The 26,134-nt window shown below is 46.3% G+C and overlaps 1 protein-coding gene across 1 annotated transcript in view; it reads left to right on the plus strand.

The window, feature by feature from the left end:
• The first annotated feature begins 16,953 nt into the window (after positions 1-16,953).
• Positions 16,954-26,134, plus strand: part of LOC129385496 (uncharacterized) — a 34,788-nt gene continuing 25,607 nt past the window's right edge. The window contains exons 1-4 of the mRNA XM_055072128.2: positions 16,954-17,035; positions 20,678-20,755; positions 20,851-20,893; positions 25,610-25,707. Of these exons, the coding sequence (XP_054928103.2) occupies positions 20,705-20,755; positions 20,851-20,893; positions 25,610-25,707 (192 nt within the window). The 5' untranslated portion in view covers positions 16,954-17,035; positions 20,678-20,704. The remainder of the gene's footprint in view (positions 17,036-20,677; positions 20,756-20,850; positions 20,894-25,609; positions 25,708-26,134) is intronic.

Raw genomic sequence — 26,134 nt, forward strand, 5'->3', positions numbered from 1 at the left:
CCGGAGGGTCGCGAGAATACCAAACTTGCTCGTTCGCTGCAAGTTGAACCTTAGCACATCTGTTATTGCTGGTAGCGTTTCTTTGCAGATGATAGCACAAAAGCGTGGCAACGTAGCTCCCGCGAGATAGGAAGGAGTCGGTAACCGTTCTATTCTTCAATGGAGTTGACCAACTGAGCAGTTTGAAGAGCTGATTCGTGGCTAGAAACTACTGGGCGAAGTAACGACGCAATCGCGAATGTTAGGAAAGGCAATCACACGCTAAGTTGTAACGTTTATGACACATTCGCAGAAATACCTTAGGAAAAAGCTAGGGCCGATTGTGTTTACAGCACTCTCAACTGAACTCGCATAAGCTAAAAACGACAAAACGCAGTCTAAGAACGGAGCAGCGTACCGTGGTTGCAGCCATTGACTTTCCTGCGCCGAAGAGATTCTATGGGCTCCGGAGATTCAAGTAGGGTCTATCCCGTGAGGCTAGCAGAGAATAGTGCGAGCGCCACAATCTTGACACACCGAGGCTGAGAGAGCATGGTCAATTCTCGCCCAGCTGGGGCAAGCCTGTCTGCACTCAGGTCGCGTCCTTTCCTCAGCGATGTCAGATCTTGCGTCAAAGATCGCCTCAACGACTTGGGTGCTTCCGGCCGGCTGCTCTTACTAGAAACCAAGGACTCTAGAGCGAATGAAGGAAGGCTGAGAGCCCGCGTGAACAATGAAGTGAAATTGGAAGCTCGCGAAGAAGTTCCACGGTTCAGGTTTCTCAAGAAGTTATGACGAAACGAACTACCGCTTGAAATGCGAGCCAATCGCCCACGCCCTCCGTGAAACGTAGATCTTCGAAGGCGCTACGGGGCGCATCCTCCGCTAAATTCTCCGCCGGACAATTTGCATGCGTTAACGCGTCAGCTCGCGCGAGTCGGGGATCGGCTGCGTTGGGGCGCATCTGGCCAGGCGCGTCAAAAACCGTTTAGCGTTTTCCGACGCTGCGGCGCAACGCAAACACCGTGTAATTATCACGGTTCGTAAAGTGACTCACTGGGCCTCGATTCAGTTTGAATTCAAGCGGGCATGTTTGGCCCTTACGTGTAAATTTAGCAGGGATACTTGCGTATAAGTTGGAGTAAACTCTGCGGAAAACATTCTCGTTCGCAATCTTATTAACATTTGTCTGACGAATGCGGATGCCAACCTTCTTGGTAAAGTTTTTTTTCTGCATTTTCTAGCCGAGGAAGCTGATTAGAAAGAACGTTCCGTTAACTAATGTCATATAGCACCTATAAAAAATGCCTCGAAAGTGTGAATATGTCTGAAAATGCTAGTAAATTTATATAAATACGAAGTAATGAATCATAAGATACTTATATTAGAACCCGCCATGGGTAGCTGAGTGGCTATAGCGTTTCGCTGCAATGCTCCAAGTCGCGGGTTCGATCCCGGCCGCACTGGCGGCATTCCGATGAAGGCGGAATGCAAGAACGCTCGTGTAACAGGCATCATTGCATTCTGCAAATAATGACACATTCGGCGTAAACTTGGAGCTTAATGAAGGAGCTTGAGAACAAGTAACGAGCAACGAGCGATTGAACGAAGAATGTCAGGCGTATACGTCAAGAGAAAGGAAGGCAGCGGCGTAGATAAAAAAGCAAACGGGCGTAGTCGATACTCCAGTTGGCATTAAGGGGATAAAATGGAGGTGAGTAGGCCATCTAATTAGTAGAGAAGATAAGCGATGCTCTATTAGAATTACAGGATGGGTGCCAGGAGAAGGGAACCGCAGTCGAAGACGGCAGAGAATTAGGTGGTAGGATGAAATAGGAAAATATGCAGGCGTTTTTTGCAATCGGGTAGCCCAAGACAGAGCTAATGGGAGATCACTGGGAGAGGCTTTCTTCATGCAATGTGCATAAAATTAGGCTGATCATGGTGAGGATGATGAGGAGGAGGAAGAGGAGGAAGACGAGGAGGACTATGCATCGTGTGGACGTAAAGAGCTTGAGTTGGCGAAACTTAAACCGAAGTACACCAGTTTAATTCCACGGGCATAATATTACCATGTTCCCGGCGCGTAACACGCGGGAATTTGATTTCATGTTCGGCGCATGTTTTCAATCCAAGTAAGCGATATAGCAAGTGTATCGAAATGGAAATGAATAAGTTTGCAAGATTTGCAATCATCACAGAGGTAATGGGAACTTTCGCTGTTCATTTAGGAAACACAAGCAGACGCATCCCACAGCATCACACATATTCTTCCGTAACAAGATTAGGTCTCCAAAGTGAAATTTACGAAGGAGCGTGCGGCAAACCATAATTAGGCTCTGAAATTCGTAAAATATATACAAGTGTTCTTAGCAATGCGCGCGAAGCAGCATGAGACGTAAAGCAGTCGACCAGCATGGCGGAGGCAGATGTAAAAGACCACACTAACATTCGCGTTGTCGGCAGTGTTTCTGCATGGTCCTCTTCCGCAAGTGACAGCATAAACATCCTTACAAGCAGAAAGTATAGAAATAACGAAGAAAGCTAGTTCACCGATGATTACAGTACCCCCAATGCGGAAGTTGGGCGCAGTTCTTTACGTGCTTTTAATTCGCGATATATTGAGTCAAAGAATTTGAGAGATACATGAAACAGAGTCAGCAATAGTCAAAAATCCCATCTGTAGGTCAAGCGCGTCGGCTTTTATACGTGATTCGTCGAAGGTTTCTCTGTAATCGCTGGTGCCGCGTGCCTTCCGGAAAGTACTACACAATTAGCGCCGCGCATACAATCAGATCACAAAGCAATCGTAAACCATGATAATCGGAACAAGCACGAACGAGACCAAACCAGGCAAACTAAACAAGCGCGAACGAGAGCTGACGCCAGCAGGCGATAGTACGAAAGAAGTGGCCAGGCTGATGCCAGATACGAGTACGCATCGAGTGGTCGGGCGGGTCCGCATGACCCAAGTTTCGCGCGCGTATATCCCAATGGGCCGCTGTTCTTCGTCTCCGCTGATCGCGGCTGGCGTCTTTCATCTATCGATCCGCGTTCGCTCTTTCATCTTTCGCTGTGCTCGTTCGTTCGGTTACGCCGCCGACGCCGACATTCGTCGCAGGGACGGGCGCCTAAGAGCTGTGCTCAAAAAATGGCCGCAGAACCCATCACACGATGGCTGTCGATGGTAATGCGTGAGCATTGACTCAATAAAGTGACTCAGCTTATTGCCACTGTCGAAACGTGTTATGCATGAGGCGTGTATTGATGCGTGACTCCTCTTTCGCACTGCCCTACACTCGGCGCCATTTAGCACAGCCGCCGCGAATTCCGGCGCGGGGCCTTCGAAATGTATGGCGCGTCGGTGAGTGCGAACGCTAAGAAACGCGTCATGCAACTACTGGGCTCCTCTCTGGCGTTGCTTTTCGAACACGCTGCGATGTTTAGTGGCACTACCGAGAACTCCGTGAGAGGCGCCCCGAGACGAGAAGCGTGGCGCGCTCGTGTCGGCGAACGCTGAGAAATGTTTCCTCGACTGACGCACACTCAGTTGGCATAAACTCAGTGACCCATGTTGGCGAGAGATTCACTGAAGATCGGCACGCACCTAGCGCATTAATGACGCAGCTCGCTAAAGCATTGGCGTGAGAAGCATTCATTGAAAGCGGCACATAGTCAGTGCGTTTGTGGTGCTACGTGTTGTTGCGTCGGGTTGCTGTCATTGGGGAACCATTGAGACGTGGATTCGATTCCGCCCAGCATCGGAGAAATTTAAGGAAACTTCCTCGTCATTGAACAGCGGCACATTCCTAGTGGCACGTTAACATGTTACTCGTCATTTGGCGTCAAATACATTCACTGAAGAGCGGCACACATCAATTGGCATATATCGCAAGACACACGTTGACGTCAAAGAGGTTCGTTGAGCACCAGCACGCACCGAGTGGCACACATCAGTGTTAGACGGCGCCAAAAAGTTTCTTCAAACAGCGGTACCTACCCAATACCGCATATACAGTGACCCATGTTGACATGAGAGAGGTTCTTGAAGAGCGCCATGTCTGTACTACACAATGCCACATACTCAGAGACCCAAGGCGATATGATGGTTGGGTTGGAACCCGGTTAGCTCAGCACAGCAGCCCGATGGCTAACCAGACCACGAAATAGCCAGTGACCCAGGTAGGCGGGAAAACGGTTAGGTATTTAGACAGACAAATAGCCCCCGGAACGAGGTGAAACAGCCGAAGAATGCTAGGGCATTAAAATAAACAAAGGCTCTCGGGATAGCGAATGACGCTGGCACGCAAGGTCCCGCGTACAGCAGCTCTAGCTTGTATACACGAACTTGATTAGATGGTTGGCTTGAGGCCGAGTGCTGGCTCAAAGCCCAGCAAACATGGTCAAACTCTTTCTCGCAGCCGGTCACTTTTAGAATCCATTCATTTTCTTTCTTGGCAAGTAAGCTGGCAATGATGAACTGAGCCCTTACACGAAATGCATCACGTTCGAACCTAATTGCTGGAATTTTTGTTCAAACTACGCGTTCTCAGTGCTTCAGCCGTAAAAAGCGCCTCCCAGATACTATCGTACACTAAAAGATAATCCTGAAAACAGTATAGCTCTACAGTGGACCTTTCCATTTCGTAAACAGTGCGACATCAGGGATTATGCGCAAAGGAAAGTTTGAGACATGTGCAAAGAGCTGGTGAATAAACCATTTCCCTCGCGACATGGTTGCCACGTTAGCTGCTGCGATGGATTTGTCGGAGTACAGTTCCTTCCATTGTTGTGTAGATCGCGCGGCGACACCTTCTGTCAAAGCGAAGGCGCTCGCGAAAAGCAACGTTTGCAATGTGGCACGTGTGTAACCCAGTAGCCCCTGCCAGTTGCCGACCGTGTAACAGAAGCTAGCTGCTGCTGCACTCTCCATACTGAAAGTGACTGTACTCGAGCTTGCTGCCAGAAACTGCCTGTCCGTGATGCGTCGAGAAGCTATTTGTCTGTGGCGAGCACTATCCTTATAGATGGCTTCCTCATACATGGCTGGCCGAACGTGCGATTTGGCAACACATGGGGTTACTTCGTGAACCCGAACACGTCAATTTCTCCGTGCACGTTTCCGGCTTGGCCAACTTCGGCCGTTTTATGCAACGAACACATTTACCGTCTTTGTCTCAATTTGCGAGCGCCTATACGGGCACACGTCGATGGCGCACCCGCTCCTTTTTCGGAAGCGCACGCTCTGACAGTGATATCGCGGCGGTGGAAGACGCTAAAACTTACGGCGACATGATCACGTGCTGGCCAGGCTTTCTTTTTTTTTTGCTTCAACTGTGTTACGATATGCTCGTTCATGGTGTTTTCCTTTTTCCAATGCAACATTGGTCGGCAGGCAGAGCGTGAAAAAAAGGCACAAGGACAGGAAAACAGTGTACTTTGGTACGTGCATTTACAGAGGTGTGTGTGCTTTCAAGTACCAGTGCTCAAAACAGTAAAATATTAGAAGCAGTGATTAAAATAAATACTGTGACGCGTGTGCCAGATTTCACGCACAAAGCAAATGTTCCTAGGAATTCAAAAATTACAGATGCTTTTGAGAAGCTGGAATGAGTTGCCTTAGGAGTACCGCATTGTAAGCACAAATCTTGTGATCATGGACTCAAAAACTGCAGCAACACAGACACAGAAAACTTGGAAAGAAAAATCCATGCGATTCCTTCACTAGAGTTACATCGTTAATTACTACATGAAATGCATTGTTAGCTAATTTAGTATTCTTTATAATCTTTATTTTTGCAGAAACTGTACAACTGCAGCAACTGTTTTTCTATTTCTCAGAAGACCATGGTACAGTTTGTTCATTCCTTCCTCGCGCTCATATCCGCTACTGCCACCAGCTAGCCGTAATATAGACAGCATTCTACTCGTCCTGCCTTACCAAGTATTTACTGTGGCCAAAGAAGCCAAATAGGTTACAGCTTGAGGTCTCCCTCTGCATCTGTAGCATGTGGAAAAAGTGCATAAGTCAAATGGCATATATCTTGACAGAACGTCGCAGTGTTCATTCATAAGCGAGTGAGCCCGCAGCTACTTCGTCCAAGGCATTAGGCGTTAGAGCTAATAGATAACGTTAATGAATCTTGGGTAATGAATGAATAAAGCCTTAATTTTAAGGAAGGGGACGGCTCTAGGCCGCTGATGGGGATTAGGAGGGAAGGTAATATGGGTACCCAGACTGTTGGCTGAAACACTTCATCTCAGTCTGGGATCTTCCGCTTTATGCAGGCTCAGGTGCATGTTCAGGACCGCCGCTCTCACATGGGCTGATCGACCCCTTCTACACTACTCGAAACAGGCCACTTTGTCTGCCATGTGTCGCAATGGCTTTCTGTGTTTCCGGGTTAGTTTGTATTGCAATTCCTAGTGTTCTAATGTCTCCGTGTAGTAGATGCTGAATGTTGGATCTCCCTTGTGAAAAAGCTGCACAGCTCCAAATGGGGGGTTGCAAGTCTGCTCTGCATGACTCCTGGCAATGTGTACATCGGGTGTAAGTCTTCGCAATCGTAGCTTGTCTGGGTTGGTGCCATTTCTCAAGTATGTGTGGTGTGTATGCAGCGTTGGCCATAACCTTATTCAAGAAAACCTCTTCCGTGCGGGTAAGCCCGCCCTTGTCGTCAAACACATGTACTGGTGTAGCTTCTAATAATCTCCGTTTACTGTCTGCTTTTATTTTAGTACGAATGTAATGCATCAGTGCTCTGCTAGGAGAGCCTGCGGCCAATATCTTTAGGTATGGATTTTGGTCCGCGGGGTTTGGCGAGGAAATGGAGTGTGGGGAGCTGTACGCGTAATCAAGCCCACCCGCTTGCGCGGCAACTGCGTGAGCGGCTGCGTTTCCCCCATCCGTGCCGGTGTGCCCCGGTGTCCATAGGATTTCAACATTTGTCCCATTGTCCTGTATTCTCTTTAGCTTTTTTCTGGTGTCGTTGGCCACAGCATCATCTGTCGTAGGCCCCGTTAATTCGGCCACTGCTTCGTACGAATCGGTAAGGATCCGATAATTATTTCGCACACTCTGCTCTACAATGTCTCCCATGTCAATGGGAGTGGTGTTGACCGCTCCCCATATTGCTAAGAACTCAGCGTGCAAGGTTGCACCCCCAGGAAGCTGACATGTGTGATAGCCATTGTGTTGGGGTGCAGATGTGCTAACCCAGGCCATGCTTGCTATGTCGTTTGTGATTGCAGCGTCCGTGTAGATGTCAGTGGTGTGCTGCGGCGTGCTTAATCCCAATCTCTTTTCAAATATTTTTCTAGCTTCAGCGTTTCGTCTGGCGATAGGGCGTTGTTGTCTCCGTATGCCCAGTGGTGCTTCCCATGGTGGCGTTATGGTCGCTTCCGCGGGCTCTGGCTTCGCATGGACTTGTTTATCCCATGCCATGATCTGTTTTCCTTGGATCGTGTTTTCCAACCGGGATCGCATTCGAATTCGGGCTTCACTGATTATGTCCCGTATGGGTGGAATCGCTACGAGCTTGAGCAGGTCTTCGTTCCTCGTGTGCTTTGGTAGCCCAGTGATCGTACGGAGGGTGGCCCTGTGTAACTTTTCGATGTCGCCGAGGTCTCGTTCAGAGAATTCGTACAAGGGTGCCCGGTAAAGAATCCTTCCAACCGCGACCGCTTTGCAAGCGTTTGGCACGCTTTCTGACGTGCTCCGCCATACTTGCTCGATATTCGTCTAACCATGTGCAACAGTGGTCTCCATTTTTGCTTTAGTGTGCGAATCCATAGCTGGGGGCTGTTGCAGCTAGCAATCTGTGCTCCAAGAATCCTAATTTGTCCATTTGCCGACGTAATATCGCTTTGGCCGATTTGTAAAGTGATCTGCTTGTTTACATTGGTTGCTTTCTTTCCGTCTACGCTGATCAATTCTGTCTTCTCTGGCGAGAGTTGCAGTCCGAGGTTATCTTGGGTAAAGAATAGCAAACGATGGCACTATAGTATAGCTGGCGTAGACACAGGGACGCATAGAAAAATAACCTTCTGCGACGCACATTTTTTTCATAGCCAGGCTGTTGACCTCGAGACCCACATGCGTTCCCACAATGGGTACTTTGAGTGGCTTACGTCCGTATCCGGGACACCGCGCTTGGACAGGAATGGGGACGGGTAGTGGAGAGGGGTAAGAGCGTGGCGATAGCGCTGCAGCAATGGAGACGGGTAGGGGAGACGGGGAAGAACTGTGGCGACGGCACCTGTGCCCGTGGCCTGCCCTTCAGTGGTTATGACATCCCGCGTGCCTGAGGTGCCGGCGCGGCTGCAGCAGGTGGGGTGCGGTGACCACGAAGGCGCTTGTGTCAGCCTAATGTGCTGGCGCCGTTGTAGTATAGCGTCATGTATGCTAAATATTAAAAAAAAAGGATGTTCGCTTGAGAAAACTGTGAGAAACTGGAAATGGCGCGATATCGCAGTGCGCTAACGCCGGAGGAACAAGCGGAGTGGCGTCTACAGCAGAAACGCGAATACAACCAGCGACAGCGGTGGTGATTTAGGAGTTCATAATGTTTGCAGCCTGTGTATGCAGGCTAAAGTTTCGCTGGTAGTCCGTCCCGATATGAATGTTGTGGGCACACGAATTTTTCAGTTTGAATGCTTTATGAGCACGAACCATGGAGCTTAAGGACCCATGATAAGTGCAAAGAAAGGTAAAATTACCGTGCTCTACGGCATCAGCTACGAACAATTTCAAAGGAGGTGCTTACAGTAGCCATTAAAACTATCCATCGGTCCGTCCGTCCATCCATCCGTCCCAACAGCGCAGACTCGACGGCAAGCGCTGATGATTGTGATGACGAAATACAGTGCTCCAGTGCAGTGGAGTAACATATAGTTTAATGGAAGCACAGGATGTCAGCTCTGCTTAAATTAGGCTTGCTACTTCAGGTGAGGTTGTTTCAAATGGCACAAAGAGGAGAACAATGGAAATAAAGCAAACAAAACTTTAAAAACATCGATTGCATACAAGAAATCAAGCCAAGATGAGCAATAGTGTGTCAGAAAATACGCATAAGGCCTGACGAGCGTGAGTATAACAGCCGCAACGTCGTGGCTCAAATTGTGTTCCTACGTCTGTCACACAAAATCATTAGTCCGTATTTGAACTCGTATACCAAGTGAAGTAATCGTTGCAAACCGCGTGGTGGTGTAGCAGTAACACAGCACGTGCCAAATGTCATCAGGATGTTTACACTCCGCGCACCGCAGCAGAATGAATTGCTCTATGCTAAGCATAAGACTGCTGGTGTAGGCCACACTAATATTCAACCAAATAATTACACCCAGTCCCCTGCAGACGCTGTTGCTGCACTGAGGATCGATGCTATAAAATGGAGCGTACTGACGATCAATCCACTCCACACACCAGAGCTTTGGTCCCACACTTCGGTTGGCGAACACAAGTTGCTCGTTAGCCGACTCTTATCGTCGGTGCTGTAGAGCAGTTTGAACTAAGAGACATCGGGATGGTGTTCCCAGCTTAGACACGAAATACCGAAACCAGCATGAAAGAAAGTCACGGCGGCCCATATTAAGCAAGCAGGTGACGCCTTGCGGTAGACTGTAAAATTTCGCATGAAAAACCGAAGCAGCAAAGCAAGCAGTTCTCACGCGGTCGCGAAAATGCAATATGTCCCTACGTTGGCTGTTGTTGTTGGTCTCGATATTTTTGCCTCAAAACATGGCTCGTATTCACGAGTGCGATTGGCAACACTGGATTCATTTCAAAGTACACCCAGCAAAATAAAAGAAGCGGTAAAGGAAAACATTCTATACGAAGCACTCGGCAACTAACTGATAACACAAAGCTTGAGAGATCCTATAGATAACCTTAGAGAGAAAAAAAATCAATAAGATAATGTGCCCCGCTGTCGGTACCCTAGCAGGGTAACCTTCCGGACGCTTCAATAGACTTGTGTAGAGCAGTAATCATCAACCCATGGCTTGTACCTAACTGGCAGGCGCCAAATGAAAAAAATGTTTGGTGTCGTAAATGCTAAACATATATTACCAGTCGGAAATATGAGGAACATTGTGCGGAGGGAGGCGGAAGAAAGAATGAAATGGTCTATAGTTTCTGGTTCATTACAAGAAGGGCAGATGTTGGTTATGGACAAAGCAAATCTATGAAGGCAATAATATAGCCGGGGAAGCTTCATAACGTCACCTCACATGGTCATGAAAGGCATTCACTCGTATTCCACGAAAATTTTAGATGTCGAAAGTCATCTGTGGAAAGTAGGAATGATTCATTACAATTTAGAAATTAAAGACGTTGAAATCTAGCTTCCGTTATCAAAGAGAAATAAAGAAGAATATTTAAGACTTGACAACTTAGTAACAATGATGCAAGCGAGTCAGCTGACTCATTTAAAAAGCACTACATCAGGAGACCCAGACAAACTTGACTTCAGACAAATTGTCAGGGGAAACTGCCGAAAATATGCTCAGAAGGTGTGACTGATTATAAAATAAATATAGAATCAGTTAATAACGTCTTCCTCCTATCTCTACAGTTATTCCTTTTTCACGAAGATTGCCCCGTAATTTAAAAGAAACCGCTGAGGCCGCTCTCATGAAAAGATCACAGCAATGGCTGAGCGAATTTGTCCGTGAGTCAACACCAATAACATTCTGCCTAATCTGTTCGTAGCTTCATATTACTAATCTAGTAACGTTAATAGATTAGCTAACATTCCTGTAGAAAAAAGTATTGAGAAGTCATTGAAGTATAGTTGGTCAATGTTGAGTTTTTTATTGAGGAATTATTGAGAGTTTGTTGGAGAATTGTTCGGTTGAGTGTTGAGGGCTTGTGAATATTGGCCACTGAAATTTAATTGAAACACCATTGGGTATCTCAATGTTGAATAATTGTTAAGTTACCATGCAGTGCTGAGAGGCCCGTTGTGTTCGTTTTGTTGAATGGTTGTTGGGTTACCATTGATTCTGCGTTGAATTGACGTTGTGGTAGTTCTGTTGACCTGTTGTTGAGTTATTGCCACAGCACTGGAAAGTACATTGTGGCCCAGTTGAGACGGCATTGAGATTTCAGAAGTCGCCATTGAAATATGATTGACGTTTCTTTAGGCTAGTGGATTTTTATTCATATATTGAAATTGCTCTGCTGTTCACACTTGCCTGCCCCGGTGCCTACTCATAACTTTCCCAAACACAAACAAAAGCAATGGAGAGACTGATCAATTTGAAGTACCTTTATTTACACTACAGATGCGTACGTCGAACCTGGAGACATAGGCTAGTACCTACAGCACTCTAGCAGTGTAAATACATCTGAAAAACCTATACATATGAATTCAATCAAAACGATCATTGTGGTCTTCACTTTCGACTAAAGTTTACGACTACAAGGCAAAGCGACTCAAAAGGCAGGGCTTAATACCCTTGTAACAACCAACTTTGAACACATGAACAATTGAAGCTGCTTGCGTGTGAATACACAAGACATCTGAATATGTTACATTAAAATGTTTCGCACACTAACACATCACAGAAGGAGCTACGGCTGACTTTGAGAAAGCAAAATAACAGACTTGAAACAAATGACTTCACGTAAATATATACAAGCTTGAGCACACGTCTTTCACCGCGATTAAAATTTAATGAAGTACCAAAGTAGACTTGCCCGAGCTCTTTGTCTTCGAGATGTATATATTTTCATGTTTGCCAATTATTTTATAAAATAACATCACTCAACTTAGCTAATAATTGACGAGACATCATTTAGAAAGTTCTCGGGCATGGTGAACACCTGAATCATATATTTCTGATGAGCCAGGTTTGCTTTCTTCAGAAGTAAACTTGTAAAACTTTTGTGTAATGAATGCAGCTTATCTCCCTGGCACAAGTCCAGAACAAAGAGTACACCGTTTGATTATGTTAATTTGGGGTACAGAAGAGTTCGTTGGTGGCATTTCCTCAATTTAGTGAGCTCATTTTCAGGTAATTTTTCTGGACTTGCACAAAGCTAATTAGAGCACTTTTTGGGGCCTTTTTCCCTATAACCAGCAACTAAGTGGTACCTCAGTCAATAAAGAGATAAGGCCAGGCTAATACCTTAAACGATAAGAGAAAAAATAATAATCGACACCGCCCATCACCGGACCAACCGTCGAGCAGTGGGAGGCCCAACTGATAAGCTCGAGCCCTGAAGACCAGCATCGCCTGGTGAGCAGGGCCAAGCTATCAGCTCAAGCCCATGGCATCCTGGACTAGGGACGCCGCCCACCTCGGACGATTTTACTGTCGGCTCATTTCAACTAATAAAGTTTATTCCTCCTCCTTAGCACAGAAAATCGGCAGTAGCGCACGGCTAATTCCAAACAGCCAAATAAATGGTCACCTGCACTTGCAGTATTAAGTACCCCAGAAATAGTCATAAAAGATGAGGAAAGGTTCCAATCACTGGACAGCCAGATTGGTGAGACAGTGAAAACGCAAATAAATGCGTATACGAAACACCAATGGCCTCAATTGCAGAGGTAAAATGCTATTAAAATCCTACCAAAACTTTATTACATGAAATACATAAAAGCTGTATAAAAATTGGGACAACGCAGTAACAAAGACGGAGGGAGATACAGCACCCGTGTTGAAAAAAAAATTACAAGTGATATACATGCATAATTAAGCTCACGACAATTTTTTCTCTAATATATACAACAAGAACACATGCACTTACCGCATAAAAAAGGTTCCGGCGCCTGGAGAATGCAGCACAGTACAAAACAGCGTCTTGAGAACCGAAAAGTAGAGCTTAGTATGTTTAAAAACTACGAATGCTTGCATACCTACAAACAGGCATGCGACATGTCATGCGTTGAATGGGTGAAATTCATAAATCTCACACACTGAGGAAGTTACGATCACTCTTATTGTCTTCCTTAGGGGACTCCTTGAAGTTGAACTAGAAGATGTACATCAGTGTTAAAAACAAAGAGAAGATAAGACCCCCTATAGCGTTCTTCCTGAAATAAACAGCGCAAATAATTCCATGTATCAATTCTATGGACACTTCGCCAATTCGGTGTACATTTATATTTGACAACCATCCAAACAGAGACGAGAAGGATGAATTAAGGTAGGAACACACATTAACGCTGACTCAACTATAAGTTTTTTCGTGAAGACAATGATTTTAAACACAGTGGCCAACTTCACAAAGAAAATGCCATGGATGCGCAGCAGAAACAGCCCGGAACAACAAAAAAGGACCGAAGGACAAGTCCTGTAGAACAAACATGTGCGTCAAAAAAAATATTAACGAGAAAAATATGATATTAACGAGAAGTACTGCAGCAACTCTTTCCCACTAAGGGTCACGAAAATCTTGCTCATGATTTTTTCTTCGTGATCAATAAATAATGCTTCCATAAGTCCTCTTGTGTTCTGGTCCTTGTGATGAAACAATCGTTCTTTCTGCTCTATACCGCAACACCAGAGGAGTTCCAGGAGCAATATTTATTGATCACAAACGAAACAAATGCATAACCAAGTTATCTGTTGCCCTTGGTGGGAAAAAGTTGCAGTTCTCAAAAGAGTATTTCTCGTTGGGTAGTATCATTTATCGGACAAATCTTTTGCTTTATCGAAAGATTTGTCCGGTAGTTCTCGTTTTTCACGCACGTTTATTCTACATGACATGGCTTTTTCATATTTTTCCTTGTCGCACGTGGCTGTTTCTGCCACGCATGCACGGCTTTTTACCTTTGCCAACTTTACCAGTGTCTTTAATACCTCAGTCATCAAAAGTAAACTTTTAGTTGAGCTTGTTCTCGTGTGTGCTGCTACCTATTTCGTCGTCCGCCTCTGTTCGTGCTGCTGTTTACAGTACGCACGTATCACTTGGTTAGGCTGGTAAACATTCTTACAAACAAAAGTAAATGCCTTCCCTCAAAAGGTAGCCCATCCTTTACTACTAAACGCCAGAGCAAATCGAAAGTAAGCCTTCACAGCGTCCATGCGGCAGCTAGTACACCACAGAGCAGCACAAAAAATAGTTGAAAATCCCACTTGATGGAGAGTGGCAACAGAGATGCGAGCTTGCTAGTGAATCAGCCACATATCAACGGGTGTCTTTTGCACGACGCCAAGGTGCTGTTGACGTAGAACACTTTAGCACCTTGGAATTTGCTGCATGCGTAACCTGTGCGAAGGCAATGCGGACAGAAAATGAGATTACGCGGGTTAAGAATCTGCCACACACTGCACATAACTGCGCACGAAATAGAAGTACACACTATACTGGCAAGTAAAAATTTGCGACTCTTTACGAGCGCCGTAGAGAAAAGGCAGAAATGGGTTGCTACGGTAAATGTTAGCTAAAACACGCACAGCGAAGTTTCACAGCGGGGTAAAATATTCCCGGCTCTCTCGCAGAACCAAAGACCACGCGACAGTACATAGCCAAGCAGATATCGAATCTTTGGGTAGAAGTCCAGCATAAAGAATGACCTAAGGATAAGCCGAGAGCGATGCGAGCGTGAGCTTGCCTGTACGAGTGAGAACATTCACCGTTTCTTTGAAGCTAGCCGCTCCGGCGTGGCTCCGATCACCCCACGCGATTTGTGTGCAGAACGTCGCGTACACGCCCTTGCGCGTTTTGCGCGGCAGCGTCTGCGCAGTGAGCTAGCTTCATGCACGCGTCATCGCCGCACAAACGGTGCTCGAGTGCGGCGCTTAGCTCGAGGCGACAACGCGCCGATTGTCACTCCTTTCGCTTCTGCATGCAACGCACATTCAGATTGGTCCAACTCAAAGAGGCAGCAAAGAACGGTGGCATGTTTCGGTTATCGCCTATTAAAATTGTACATTACGCTTTCAACGGCAACCCGCCGCGCTAGATGAAGATGCTTATTGCGGTATTTTTGGCGGTGATAGGCGATAAGGCGAGCCCGTCGGCGGCTGTGTTCTTTGCCGACGTCGTCACCACATCTCTGTTCATTTGCGCTGTGTATCCGTGCACAGTCACAGCAAAATAACGCTTCTAAAATAGTTTGTAGCGCCCTTGCAGATGACGAGGTGACAAGTAAGATATGATAAGAGTCCGTTACTTGTCTTCCTTTAATTTCCCTTTGGTGTTCTTCTCTTTGACTGAACATACGAGACCTGCAGGCTTGGGAGAGGTCAGGACGACAGTTCGGCGAGGCTCAAATAAATCACGTGCTTCTTGCAAGGCGAGAGTCGGGAGCAGTGGCAGATACAGCGATTAGCTGTGGTACTGTTGCGGCTGTTGCTGAATCCTAAACTCTTTCAAGTCAATGGCTATAGCGGCTGCGCGCTGCGATCTCAGAGCGCGTTCGTTCTTTGATCTCTAGTACCACGGACATTGGATAAAAACCTATATTCGCTTTACGGACAGAGGGTACGCCGCAGGAAATTCGAAGACCTCACACGTGTATGTTTGTAGCGTGTCCGCGCTTGCATCCTACGGTTCCCACAGCGCGTCCGATGCTCGAAGGTAGCGTAGTCGCGTGTCGGCGCCTGTCTCATTGCCGGCCGCGCTGCCACCGTGCCTACTTTTGGGGAACTCCACACGCGCGTAGTCACCGTGTTCGCAAGTGAATTTCGCATTCTTTTGCTCCCCGAAACGTGCTCATTTTGGATCGTACCAATGGCTATGTCATCTAGTGTGTGTTAAAACGACGATGGCATTTGTACACCGGCGAAGAAATAAATCGTTATGAACTTGGGCGGTCATGAATCTATTCTAACGTTGCAGTTTTTACGTAGCGAAAATGGCTACGAAAGTGGGGCGGTCCTGAAGATAGGCGCTTCAAAGCGCCAGCTGTAGCGACAGCACGAGGAAGTGGCACGCAGCGCACGCGCCAAGCATTTCAGAGCTTACTGGCTTTCGAATGAGAGGAGTATGCGCGCGCTCGTGGCCTATTGGTTAGAGTACCGGGCTCGATGGCCGACGTTCGATTCCACCCCATCGGTCACACATTATTTTATTTTAATAAAAGCGAGGCGAAAGAATAACCTACCTGCCGCAAAGGGACAAAAATAGGGTTCGAACGCTTCGCAATAAATTTTTGGAATGTCTTCATATGCAAGTCCTAATTATTGTATACTGGACTCAACTGCTACACAACAAAAAAACAAGAAAAGTCAACACAAATTACCCAAGAAATTGTTTATTGAGAGCACTCAACGGCAACATTTTTGTGCAAGGGTTGAGTGAACTCAATTGCTCTTGAAAATTTGTTGAAGTCCGTTGTTTCAACAATTGCCCAACAATAAATCAATGGTTAATCAACAGTCATTTTTGTACGGGTTGTAACATTCATCGGAAAGTAATGACAGCATACTGCCAACGTAATGTGAGCTGCAATTAGGGCCTTTGCTTGGAAACCGCGCACGGTGCTCAGTTGTTTTTTTGTGCTCGAATTGTGGCACATACCCACCGCGGGGAACGGCGTTCGTGCTCGCATCGATGACAGACGCATAGTCGCGATGCGGATTTCATCCGTTAACTAGGTTTCGGCTTCGTGTTAAGAAACGAAATCGTAGAACCATTTGCCATGAAGAAGACAAGAACACGAAGTTTAAGAGATTAGGAATAGGAAGAAGAAAAAGAATTTTGACAAGAAGCTAATTGAACAGAATATGTCAAGTATACATTCCGCTGTCATCTTCATTCTCGCTTTTTATCTTCGTCTTTCTCATCCACGCTTTGCGCTCTGGTTAACAATGAATGCATGGTTATACACACAGCGCTGAGTTTTCTTTGCTCTGTAAAGGCGGCCTATAAAAAAACGCACAGAAAACAAAATGAACGTTTGTTCATCCAAAGATTCCACTTTTCAAATCCGGAGAGCAACCAGGTTGTCAAGGGTACGCTTAGTCATCATCGCCACAACGACTGCTATTTGTTGTTTATTTTTACCTCTTCTACTGGGTTCACTCTGAAGAAGCCACAGCAAGGAGACCGGGCCCCGGGGCCACTCTTCCTGCTGATTTGCCATCAAAACAGAGGAGGGTAAGCGTAATCTTTTTTTTTCCCCTGCCTAAAGGTGCATTGCTCGTACACCGCCAAGTGCATAGCAGCAGAAGAAAACGTAGGTGCGACAAAAGAGGCTTTGAAATGCAGGTACCACCTTCCTGGTCAGATATCGCGATATCTGGATGCGCATGTCACGCGATTGAGCAGGCTTCGGACGTGGCCGTTGAGCGAACACGTACAACGATCGGTGCACAAATGCCATCGCGAAACGTTCGATTTTGAGTCGTCGCCGTCCATCTGAGGCCATGGCTGCCGTTTATGCCGTGGCTTAAGGAGTGGGCGTCTGTTCTAAAATGACCGAGCATACGGCAGCCCCTGCACCTCACAGGCTGCCGCGGTTTTCTCTTATTCAGAATAGGGAAAAATAAATTCGAGTGCTTGCATTTAGGCGCCCCGATAAAGAAAGGACGCATCTTATAAGCATTCTTTTTCTCCGCGTCCGTTCTGGCGACCGACCACTCTCGGCAACAGCGGGAACGAGACATCCTGCGCGATAATCACAAAGTTTATAGAAAGTAGCAGAAATTGAACAGGCTTTACCAGAGATGCTGACGCAGTGTGGTGCGCGAAACGTCTTGTGCTAGACGTGGAGTTTCTATGGGCACTAGCGTACGGAACAAGCGTGAAACGTGTTCAACAAATTGCACACTTTTAGGCCTTGTAACTTATGATGAGCACCAATATGAGTTTGATAGTCATAGCTATACTATGGCATAGTGAGCTCTCTCAAACGCGACCATCCTGCTCAGTTAGACAAACAAGATGCCGATCTATATGCCTCTCTGAAGAGAGTGTGCGTGCGTGTGTGTGTGTGTGTGTGTGCGCGCGTGTGTGTGCGCGTGTGCGTGCGTGTGTGCGTGTGTGTGTGTGTGCGCGCGTGTGTGTGTGTGTGTGTGTGCGCGCGTGTGTGTGTGTGTGTGTGTGTGTGTGTGTGTGTGTGTGTGTGTGTGTGTGTGTGTGTGTGTGTGTGTGTGTGTGTGTGTGTGTGTGTGTGTGTGTGTGTGTGTGTGTAGTTATTCTTACGTAGCATTATATTGAGGTCCATTGCTTCGGTGCAGTTCTTTCAAGTGAGATTTAATGCACCAGCCTTTGCGCCAAGTAACAATAAAAATACTTAATACCTAATACCAAGATGAAATGACCAAAGGTGATTGATTGAGAATGCAGATACACTGCAGAGGTAGGATTACAAGAAACGGTGCTCAGCTGTAGCCGCCGCCAGTACGGCGGCTATGGTAACACGCACAGCCGTCACGTGTAACGCTTCAGCTGCGTTGAGGCAGTCAACCGGGAAATTAAATTTAAATATTGGCTGCAACAAACAGCTTTATAACGAATTCGGAAAACAAACTTACCTTAAATGCTCCACAAGCATGCAATTATCGTACGTGTAAACGAATTTCGCTTATAATATTCAAGCAGCTTGAACCTACTTTGTACAGATATCTTCACGAAAGCTTTATTTAAGACTGCACTTGGTAACTAGTAGGAACATATTTACAGCGGGCGCAAAATGCAAAGGCAAGCGAAGCGACAGAACACTTCCAACTACTTGATCTTCCGGAGAACGGTATATTAAGCTCCAAATGTACGAAAGACAACATACAAGAATCACACGTAATTATGCAAGCAGAACCAGCAAACAAACAAAATGGCACTGTAATCCGCGGTGCATGGCTTCCTTGTGTGACTTTCAAAGATTGTTGTTTTCTTAATGACAACTTAGGGTACGCTTTTTTTGTCCTCGTCTTCTGATAACGCTGTTAATCTGTTACCATATCGCCAAATGTACTTCAATTCTCCCGCATCAATATCGCAGGATTACTTCGTGCAGTAATCGTGCAGTCTGTACGATTAGCAGAAGGGTTGAAATCTGGGCCAGTTGGTACAAACTTGAATGAAAAAACCAGTCAAAAACACCAAGGACAAGAGGAGAGGTTCACACCACAACGACTGGACTATCAACTGAGGTTTATTAGAATCGGTGTAGTCCCAGCAAGGCCAGTAGAGCATGTGCAACTGCATCATCGCTAATCACATAGCATGAAAAGACAAGAAACGCTTCTATCGTGACCGACCTAGAAATTCAAATTCTTTTTCAAGTAAGTGCACCGATGTTGTACTAACGCAGTCATCACCTAATAAACTGATGTAGTACGCTTCCAAGATTTCTCGCTCTTCATTGCCCTTGCCCCTACCAAAAATCGCCACATTGCTGAACAAAGAGTAACAACCACACTCATTGTAATGGCGAGGCAAGTTTGCACCGTTATCTGATCCCAGGGAGGAGTGGTGCTCACGCAAGCGGTCATTAATGCATCGACCGGTTTGGCCTATGTAAAATCTTTCGCACGTGAGAGGGAACTAATAGACAACCCCTGTAGCACATGCCGTAAAACGGTTATCATGCTGCGTTGTGCCAAACTCGCCTCGCCATTGCAATGAGTGTGGTTGTTACCCTTTGTTCAGCAATGTGACGATTCTTGGTAGGGGCAAGGGCAAAGAAGAGCGACAAATCTTGGAAGCGTACTACATCAGTTTATTAGGTGATGACTGCGTTAGTACAACCTCGGTGCGCTTACTTGAAAACGAATTTGAATTTCTAGGTCGGTCACGATAGAAGCGTTTTTTGTCTTTTCATGCTATGTGATTAGCGATGATGCAGTTGCGCATGCCTTGCTGGGACTAAACCGATTCTAATCAACCTCAGTTGATAGTCCAGTCGTTGTGGTGTGAACCTCTCCCCTTGTCCTTTGTGTTTCTAGACTGGTTTTTTGTGTTGGGATGCTGAGCACGAGGTCGCGGGATCGAATCCCGGCCACGGCGGCCGCATTTCGATGGGGGCGAAATGCGAAAACACCCGTGTACTTAGATTTAGGTGCACGTTAAAGAACCCCAGGTGGTCGAAATTTCCGGAGTCCTCCACTTCGGCGTGCCTCATAATCAGAAAGTGGTTTTGGCACGTAAAACCCCATAATTTAATTTTTTTTACTGGTTTTTTCGTTCCTGTACGATTACTTTCCGAAGTTACATTTTCATAGCACCCCGGCGAACCGCGCAATTCAGCGATGCCTCTCTTGTGTCCTCTCGTGGCTTACAACATAGATCCCTATCTACTCATGTCAGTTTAGTACTAGAGCTGCTGTGCCAGCGTGTTTTTTTTCCGAACTGCAGCAAAAAAAGAAAAATGAGCAAACATGTGCAGAGGCATTCATGCTCGTCCATCAGATAGGAGCCCCCTGGCAGGCGCACCATGGTATAATGACTATACAACGCGATGCGTATGTGTCAGTCGCGTGTATATGTATCTGTCGTATTGTGCTGCTCCGTGTCTATTATGAATTAAAGAAAGAAACAGCCGGGCAACGTGACCAAGCGGACCAAAGCACCCTGCTTAGGCAACTTTTCAAGCGTCTAAGCAGTGCAAAACCAATCGTAACTTCTGCGATTTGCTAACGCTCGCAAGACATCATTGTGTTGCGTAGATTTCAATGCTCTTCTCATCGCACACAGTAGCAATCGCCTATGCCAGAGCAACACACAAGTGAAGAGTTACTGTCGCGCGATGTGGCTTCAAGTGAAGGTCTATACGCTATGTTGCTCTCCCTCTTTTTGCAGGAAAGTGGCTTCATTCGTTCGCCAAGCATGTGCATCAACACTCGCGCCGAGGTCTTCGCCCTGTCAATCCTGTGCGCGGTAAGTGCCTCACTTGTTCTCGCTGCAGCGATCTCCTAATCATACCACTGCCCTTAGTGCATAACCCAATGCAATGTACTCGCTGGTTCTCGCAGGTATACAACGTCGCCTATATACTCATACATGGCATGAATTTAGGTAAGTGCACCTAATGAAAGCTCGCCATACACACCGAGTCTCTCATTCTTTTCGCCTTATTTTACAGCAAACAGTTTTCATTAGGATTTCATTCTTTGCGTGACATGTGATATACTAGCGTCATACGTTAAGCTCTCTGCGCATGCGCCTGCTCTCCGCGGGACAGTGGCAGACATGCCGAGAAATTGGCGTTTTATGGTATAGCGTACCGTCATCTTGTATGGTGTTAGAGGGTTGATTCATAATGTCATGGCAGTGAAAAAGTAGGCTTCTAGACCGTTCCGCATCGCCAACGCACGAAGAACGCTCATATTGTCGCAGCATCTGTTTGGCGGCAAAGGAAAAAATTTTTCTGCGCAGTGCCGCCTCTTTAGGTTTAGCTGCGGCAAAAAACAAAAGACAAGAAAGACGCTGGTCTTAATAATAACCGTAAAATAATCTTTGATAATTTGTTATCGACGTGAGCGGTCACTAAGCACGAGGGCTGATTTATCACTTATTTGTTGCTGTCAAGACGGAGAACAAGTAGCACGGACGAATCCAGATGGGTCTGGACTCGGCCGTGGCACTGTTATGTCTTCACGCAAGCACGGTAACATGTATGGCAGTCAGCTGCTCAAGACGTACATGCTCAATGGGCCTAACGCATCGCGTACCGTGGTAACGTACCGCGTGTTGCGGAGAGCAAAAACTCTGTTTTGTATTTCAATAACTTTAAAGCACTGTGACGCAGGACAAATATGCGAAGTGGCAGGCACACTTACTTGTCCCGCGTTTTTGCCTTCTGCATGTAATCGAAGCGCTCGTGCCAACTCGTCCAAGTATTCATCCTGTTGTAGTAGAATTGTGGCTGCGACCCTTGAGCCGATGATGGCACGTTCACACTCACTTGGTGCTCTGATTTTCTTCTTGCTACAGCTTCCCAGGTGCATAGGTGTATGGTTAAATAAAAGCGCGCATGGCCCTCCTCATGTCGAAATGTCTGCCCAACTTATCTACCATGAGTGACGCCTATAACTGTATGTGAGACTCCTTTCGTAGCTTGACAGTTTTTAATATCGTCTCTCGAGTAGCCTTCCTTACTTGGTGGTGAATGTCCGCCGTAGAAGCGGGACATATTGAACAGTTCACTGGTTCATCAGGAGTCGCACCCTGAGGCCAAGTGACGAAACACACCGCAGTAAAAAAAAGCGGATCTCATAAAAAATGCAGTTATAAATTCCAATATATTTGATATATAACGCAAAGCCCACTATTTCTAAAGGGGCATGGATTAGCTACTCGTGTTTGCGACACGTGAAGCGCTAAATATTTTCTAAAAAACTTGTGCTGCCAAAAAACTTGAAAACATTACGTTAAAACCGCTAAAATATCCACCGCCTGCAAGCGAACAAACATTCTCCCTAGGCAGTGCAAACAAAAAAAAAATCTGCTAAATTTAGCAGGAAAGACCGCGAAATTGGCAACACTTCTCTAAACTTCATTTGTGCATATTCTATGAGCTCAGGTAACACAAATGGAAACAAATCGAACTAAATACTTTGAATCAAGAACAGCAAAACTATGGACAAATATTAACTTACACAGAAACGGCACGCGCGCTTTATTATAGCTATCGCCCTCGTCTAAAACAACCATGCTGCATTCTTTAACTTTTCTCAGAAGGAGCGTAACTGCCTCACTTGCGCAATCATGTCTCTAGAATATGTACCAGAGGTAACTCGGACTCTAGGATGGCTATAGAACTGCCCGTTTGGCTGTTCAGGAAGCGTGGGAATGGTGGATTTGCGCAAACCTCATTTTGGCTTCAAACGCTTTTGTGACTTTCATGACTCATCAATTTTAACGAACTCTTGCGGTATGCCAGCTCTATGATTATGCAGGTGCACAGAGGCTCATTGCCTTCGTGTGTTTAGAAAAAAATGTTCATAAATAACACCCTAAGAAAGATTGAAGCCACAAGCATGAAGATTTGTCAAATCTACGTTGTATCCATCATTTCCATAGTGGTTGAATCATCAGAGTGCCAGAGCTCAAGTAATTCCCCCTGGTGTTCCTTTGCTTCATTGTCTGTTGGTAATTGCTACTAACCAAAATAGGGGGCTCTCGGTCACCCTTATTCTTCTTAAAATAATAGTGAGGGTCTTGATTCGAGCAGCTTTGACGCTTCCAGGTAGGATACTGGGGTTTATAGGCCAGTTGCCGTTTCCCAATTTTCTGTACTAAGTGACGCCTGCGCAGAACGGATGTTCTACATCCGCCGCATGGCCGTGAATTGTGAACTTGGCTAACATACCCGAGGCTAGATCTTGTACACGTATAATACCAAAGAAAGTGGATGGAAAAGCGCCACCGCTACAGCTCAATTGATAAGTGCATTCTGCGCGCAATCTGAAACGTGGGTTTGGATCTCATCCGCGCAAGTTGTTTTTAATCCACTTTCAGTTACATTTACTTTATTACTTCTACATTTCAAATAAAAAACCAAATAATTAATCCTGTTCTTTCCTGTATTTAATTGTCAGTTGGTTTTTAATGATTTTGGCTAACAAAAGTAGGGCTCCTCAGTTCCCATCATTCTCGTTGAACTCAGTTTCAGTATGCAGCGTCGTTTCTGTGTGGTGACTGATGTCTTTTTTTTGTGCCGTCACGCTTTCTTCTGGGGGGATAAGGAGCGTGTCTCGCATTCTCGAATCGTCACTGACTATATTTTTTACTTTCTCGTTATCTATCGACTATACCACAGCGCAGTACTCGAGCGCTATGATAAAACCATGATGTCATCGGATTCTTGGATACGGCCAAGAGACCACGGGCCCTATAACGTAAAACTATTCGAAACTTTTCTATTCTAATTCTGCAATCAGCACTCCGCCATTGGCCAAAAACTGTTTTGGACCCCCCCCCTCTTCTGTTTGTCGCTAGAAGTCACGAAAACCGCGATAACAACCTGTCTGATGTGACGTGTACACGCTGTATATGCATGATTTGACCGAACAAAAGAAAAATTATTTCTAATTCGACGCATTTTCTCCATTAGCCCTTGGCTATCGGTCACATGTTTTCGTGCTGCACTCAATTCACCTGCCGTCACGCGACCTCACAAAACCGCAAAAACTCACCACGTCAAAGTCACGTGCACGCGTTCAAGATGCATTAATATGCCGAACGAAACTGAATTTTCTTCTGAATCGCCGCAGGCTGTCCCGTTCCGAAAGGAATAAAAGATGGCTGCCGCCGATCGCTCAGGCACTGGCGACTCCCACCTGCCAGAGAGCATGAGTTTATTTGCGTACGATAAAACTTGTTGCGTGGTCGCGTAACGTTTTCGAGCAGTTTCGGCACGTTTGCAACCTCGTTCTGTCAACTCTTCTTGCTTTTAGCGTCATTCTTAAGCTTCCGTTGCATGCCGCCGCGATTTTCGACCAGCCACTGCAAACTAAGAAGGGAGAACGGACCAATCGCAGACACCAGCTCCCCCCTCTTCATCCGGTTATCGATCTTTAGTGCAGTGGCTCGGTACCATCGAATCCCTCTCCACTTGAGCGTGCTCCTCGCCTCTTGTCAGCCATTTAGATAAGACAAGCCGCTCAGTGTAAGCAATGTTATTCGTTTTTCAAGCAAACAAAAGTGACCTCCTATGAACGAGGAGAGTATTTGATTGGTCTGTCAGACAACCCTGCGGGTGAACGCCCGATGCTTGCGTCGGCTGTTACGCAAACTTGACGTCAGGAGATTGGAATAAAAAGTTATTGGAATAATTTTATGTTATAGGGCCCCAATACTGTCCTTCTTTCTATTCCACAGTGCGCGAGACATTTGGTAGTTGCGCTAGTTTATTGAACAACTTCACGACAAAAACAAGATAGCCTACATGTGACGTCACGGACGCTCCCTCTAACCGTGATGATTATCCAATATGATGCCTAGCATGACGTCAGTGTACCACATGCGCTGCCGCGGGTAACCTATTTCCATTGAGGAACGAAAGCTTCTGAGAGGCCCCTGCCCTACCGTCTCTGTTGGAGAGCAGTGGAGCCGCGCACGACGCCAACGCACGCAGCTGTAGGCCGTGCTGGTTTACCAAGATGTCGCCAAGGATGACGTCAGTGCAAGCCATCTATACCTAAATACGTGAGAATGATGACGTCAGTGAAAGCCTCAGTGCACGCTAAAATGCTAACTATAGCGGCTTTCCTACGATCCGGTTTTTGTTGCATTTTCCGGGAGGTGTCCGTCCCATGACGTCATGATGCAGAAGGTGGTCACGTGAGAGCGGTATATCGTGACATTTCGGCATTCGTTCCTATTCGCTCAGCCATCTTCAATGCTGCTACTTGTTGCGTTGCCCGATATAGCAACAGTGCTGACGACCGAGCGAGCCGGAGTGGAGTTCGGAAATGTCACGATGTTCTGCTCTTACGTGAGGACCTTCTGCATCAAGACGTCGACACCTAAGCCTTCCGAGAAATGAACCGGGACTGTTTCGTAGGAAAGCTACTATAGTTGTTATCTCAGGGCGCTCAGTCTCTCTCGAGTATTGTTTGTAGAGTTTCGAGTCCGAGCACTTTCACATAGAACAGAAAAAAGAAACACATGAAAAGTGGTTAACGTTCAGCTAATACTTCTTTAAAAGAAAGAATTCCTTGTAAAGTCGGCCCATCTCAATGGCCGCCCGTTAGTGACTGAGGCCTCGGGTTTATTTATTTTCCGCAGCCCACTACAGCGACTTCGCGAAGCTGCACGGCATGTACGTGGCCATTTACTCAATGGGCCTGCTGATCTCCGTACTGTTCTTCGTCACCATCATCTCGGTACGCAAGTGCTCATTTCTAGGCTTACCTGGACTGACAGCGCCGTGAATGAGCCGTTCCGCATGTGATAGCGTCGCGTATTGGATACTCGGGCACATTTTCATGGCGGCGGGTTAAAATAAAAAGAACCCGCACATTCCACACTGTGGTTTGGGCGCACGTTGAAAAAAGATCTAGATAATGCTGAATAAACTCGCTACCCTCCACTACGCTTTTCTCGTAGCATTAGCTTCCCTTGGCGTGTTCAACTTTGAAAAGCAAATACAAGAAAGCGTTTCTAAACTTCCAATGCAAATCAAAACGCCACCCATACTTCCGTCACTAGGTGGCAAGCAAAAAAGCTCTGCAGACAAGAAAGGGGGCTTTGTCAGACGGCACTTGGTTCCTTCGACCTCAGCATAGCATATTGTTCATTGAAAGTCCGAGT

Source organism: Dermacentor andersoni, chromosome 7 (genome assembly GCF_023375885.2).
Source record: "Dermacentor andersoni chromosome 7, qqDerAnde1_hic_scaffold, whole genome shotgun sequence".
Classification (NCBI taxonomy): domain Eukaryota; kingdom Metazoa; phylum Arthropoda; class Arachnida; order Ixodida; family Ixodidae; genus Dermacentor; species Dermacentor andersoni.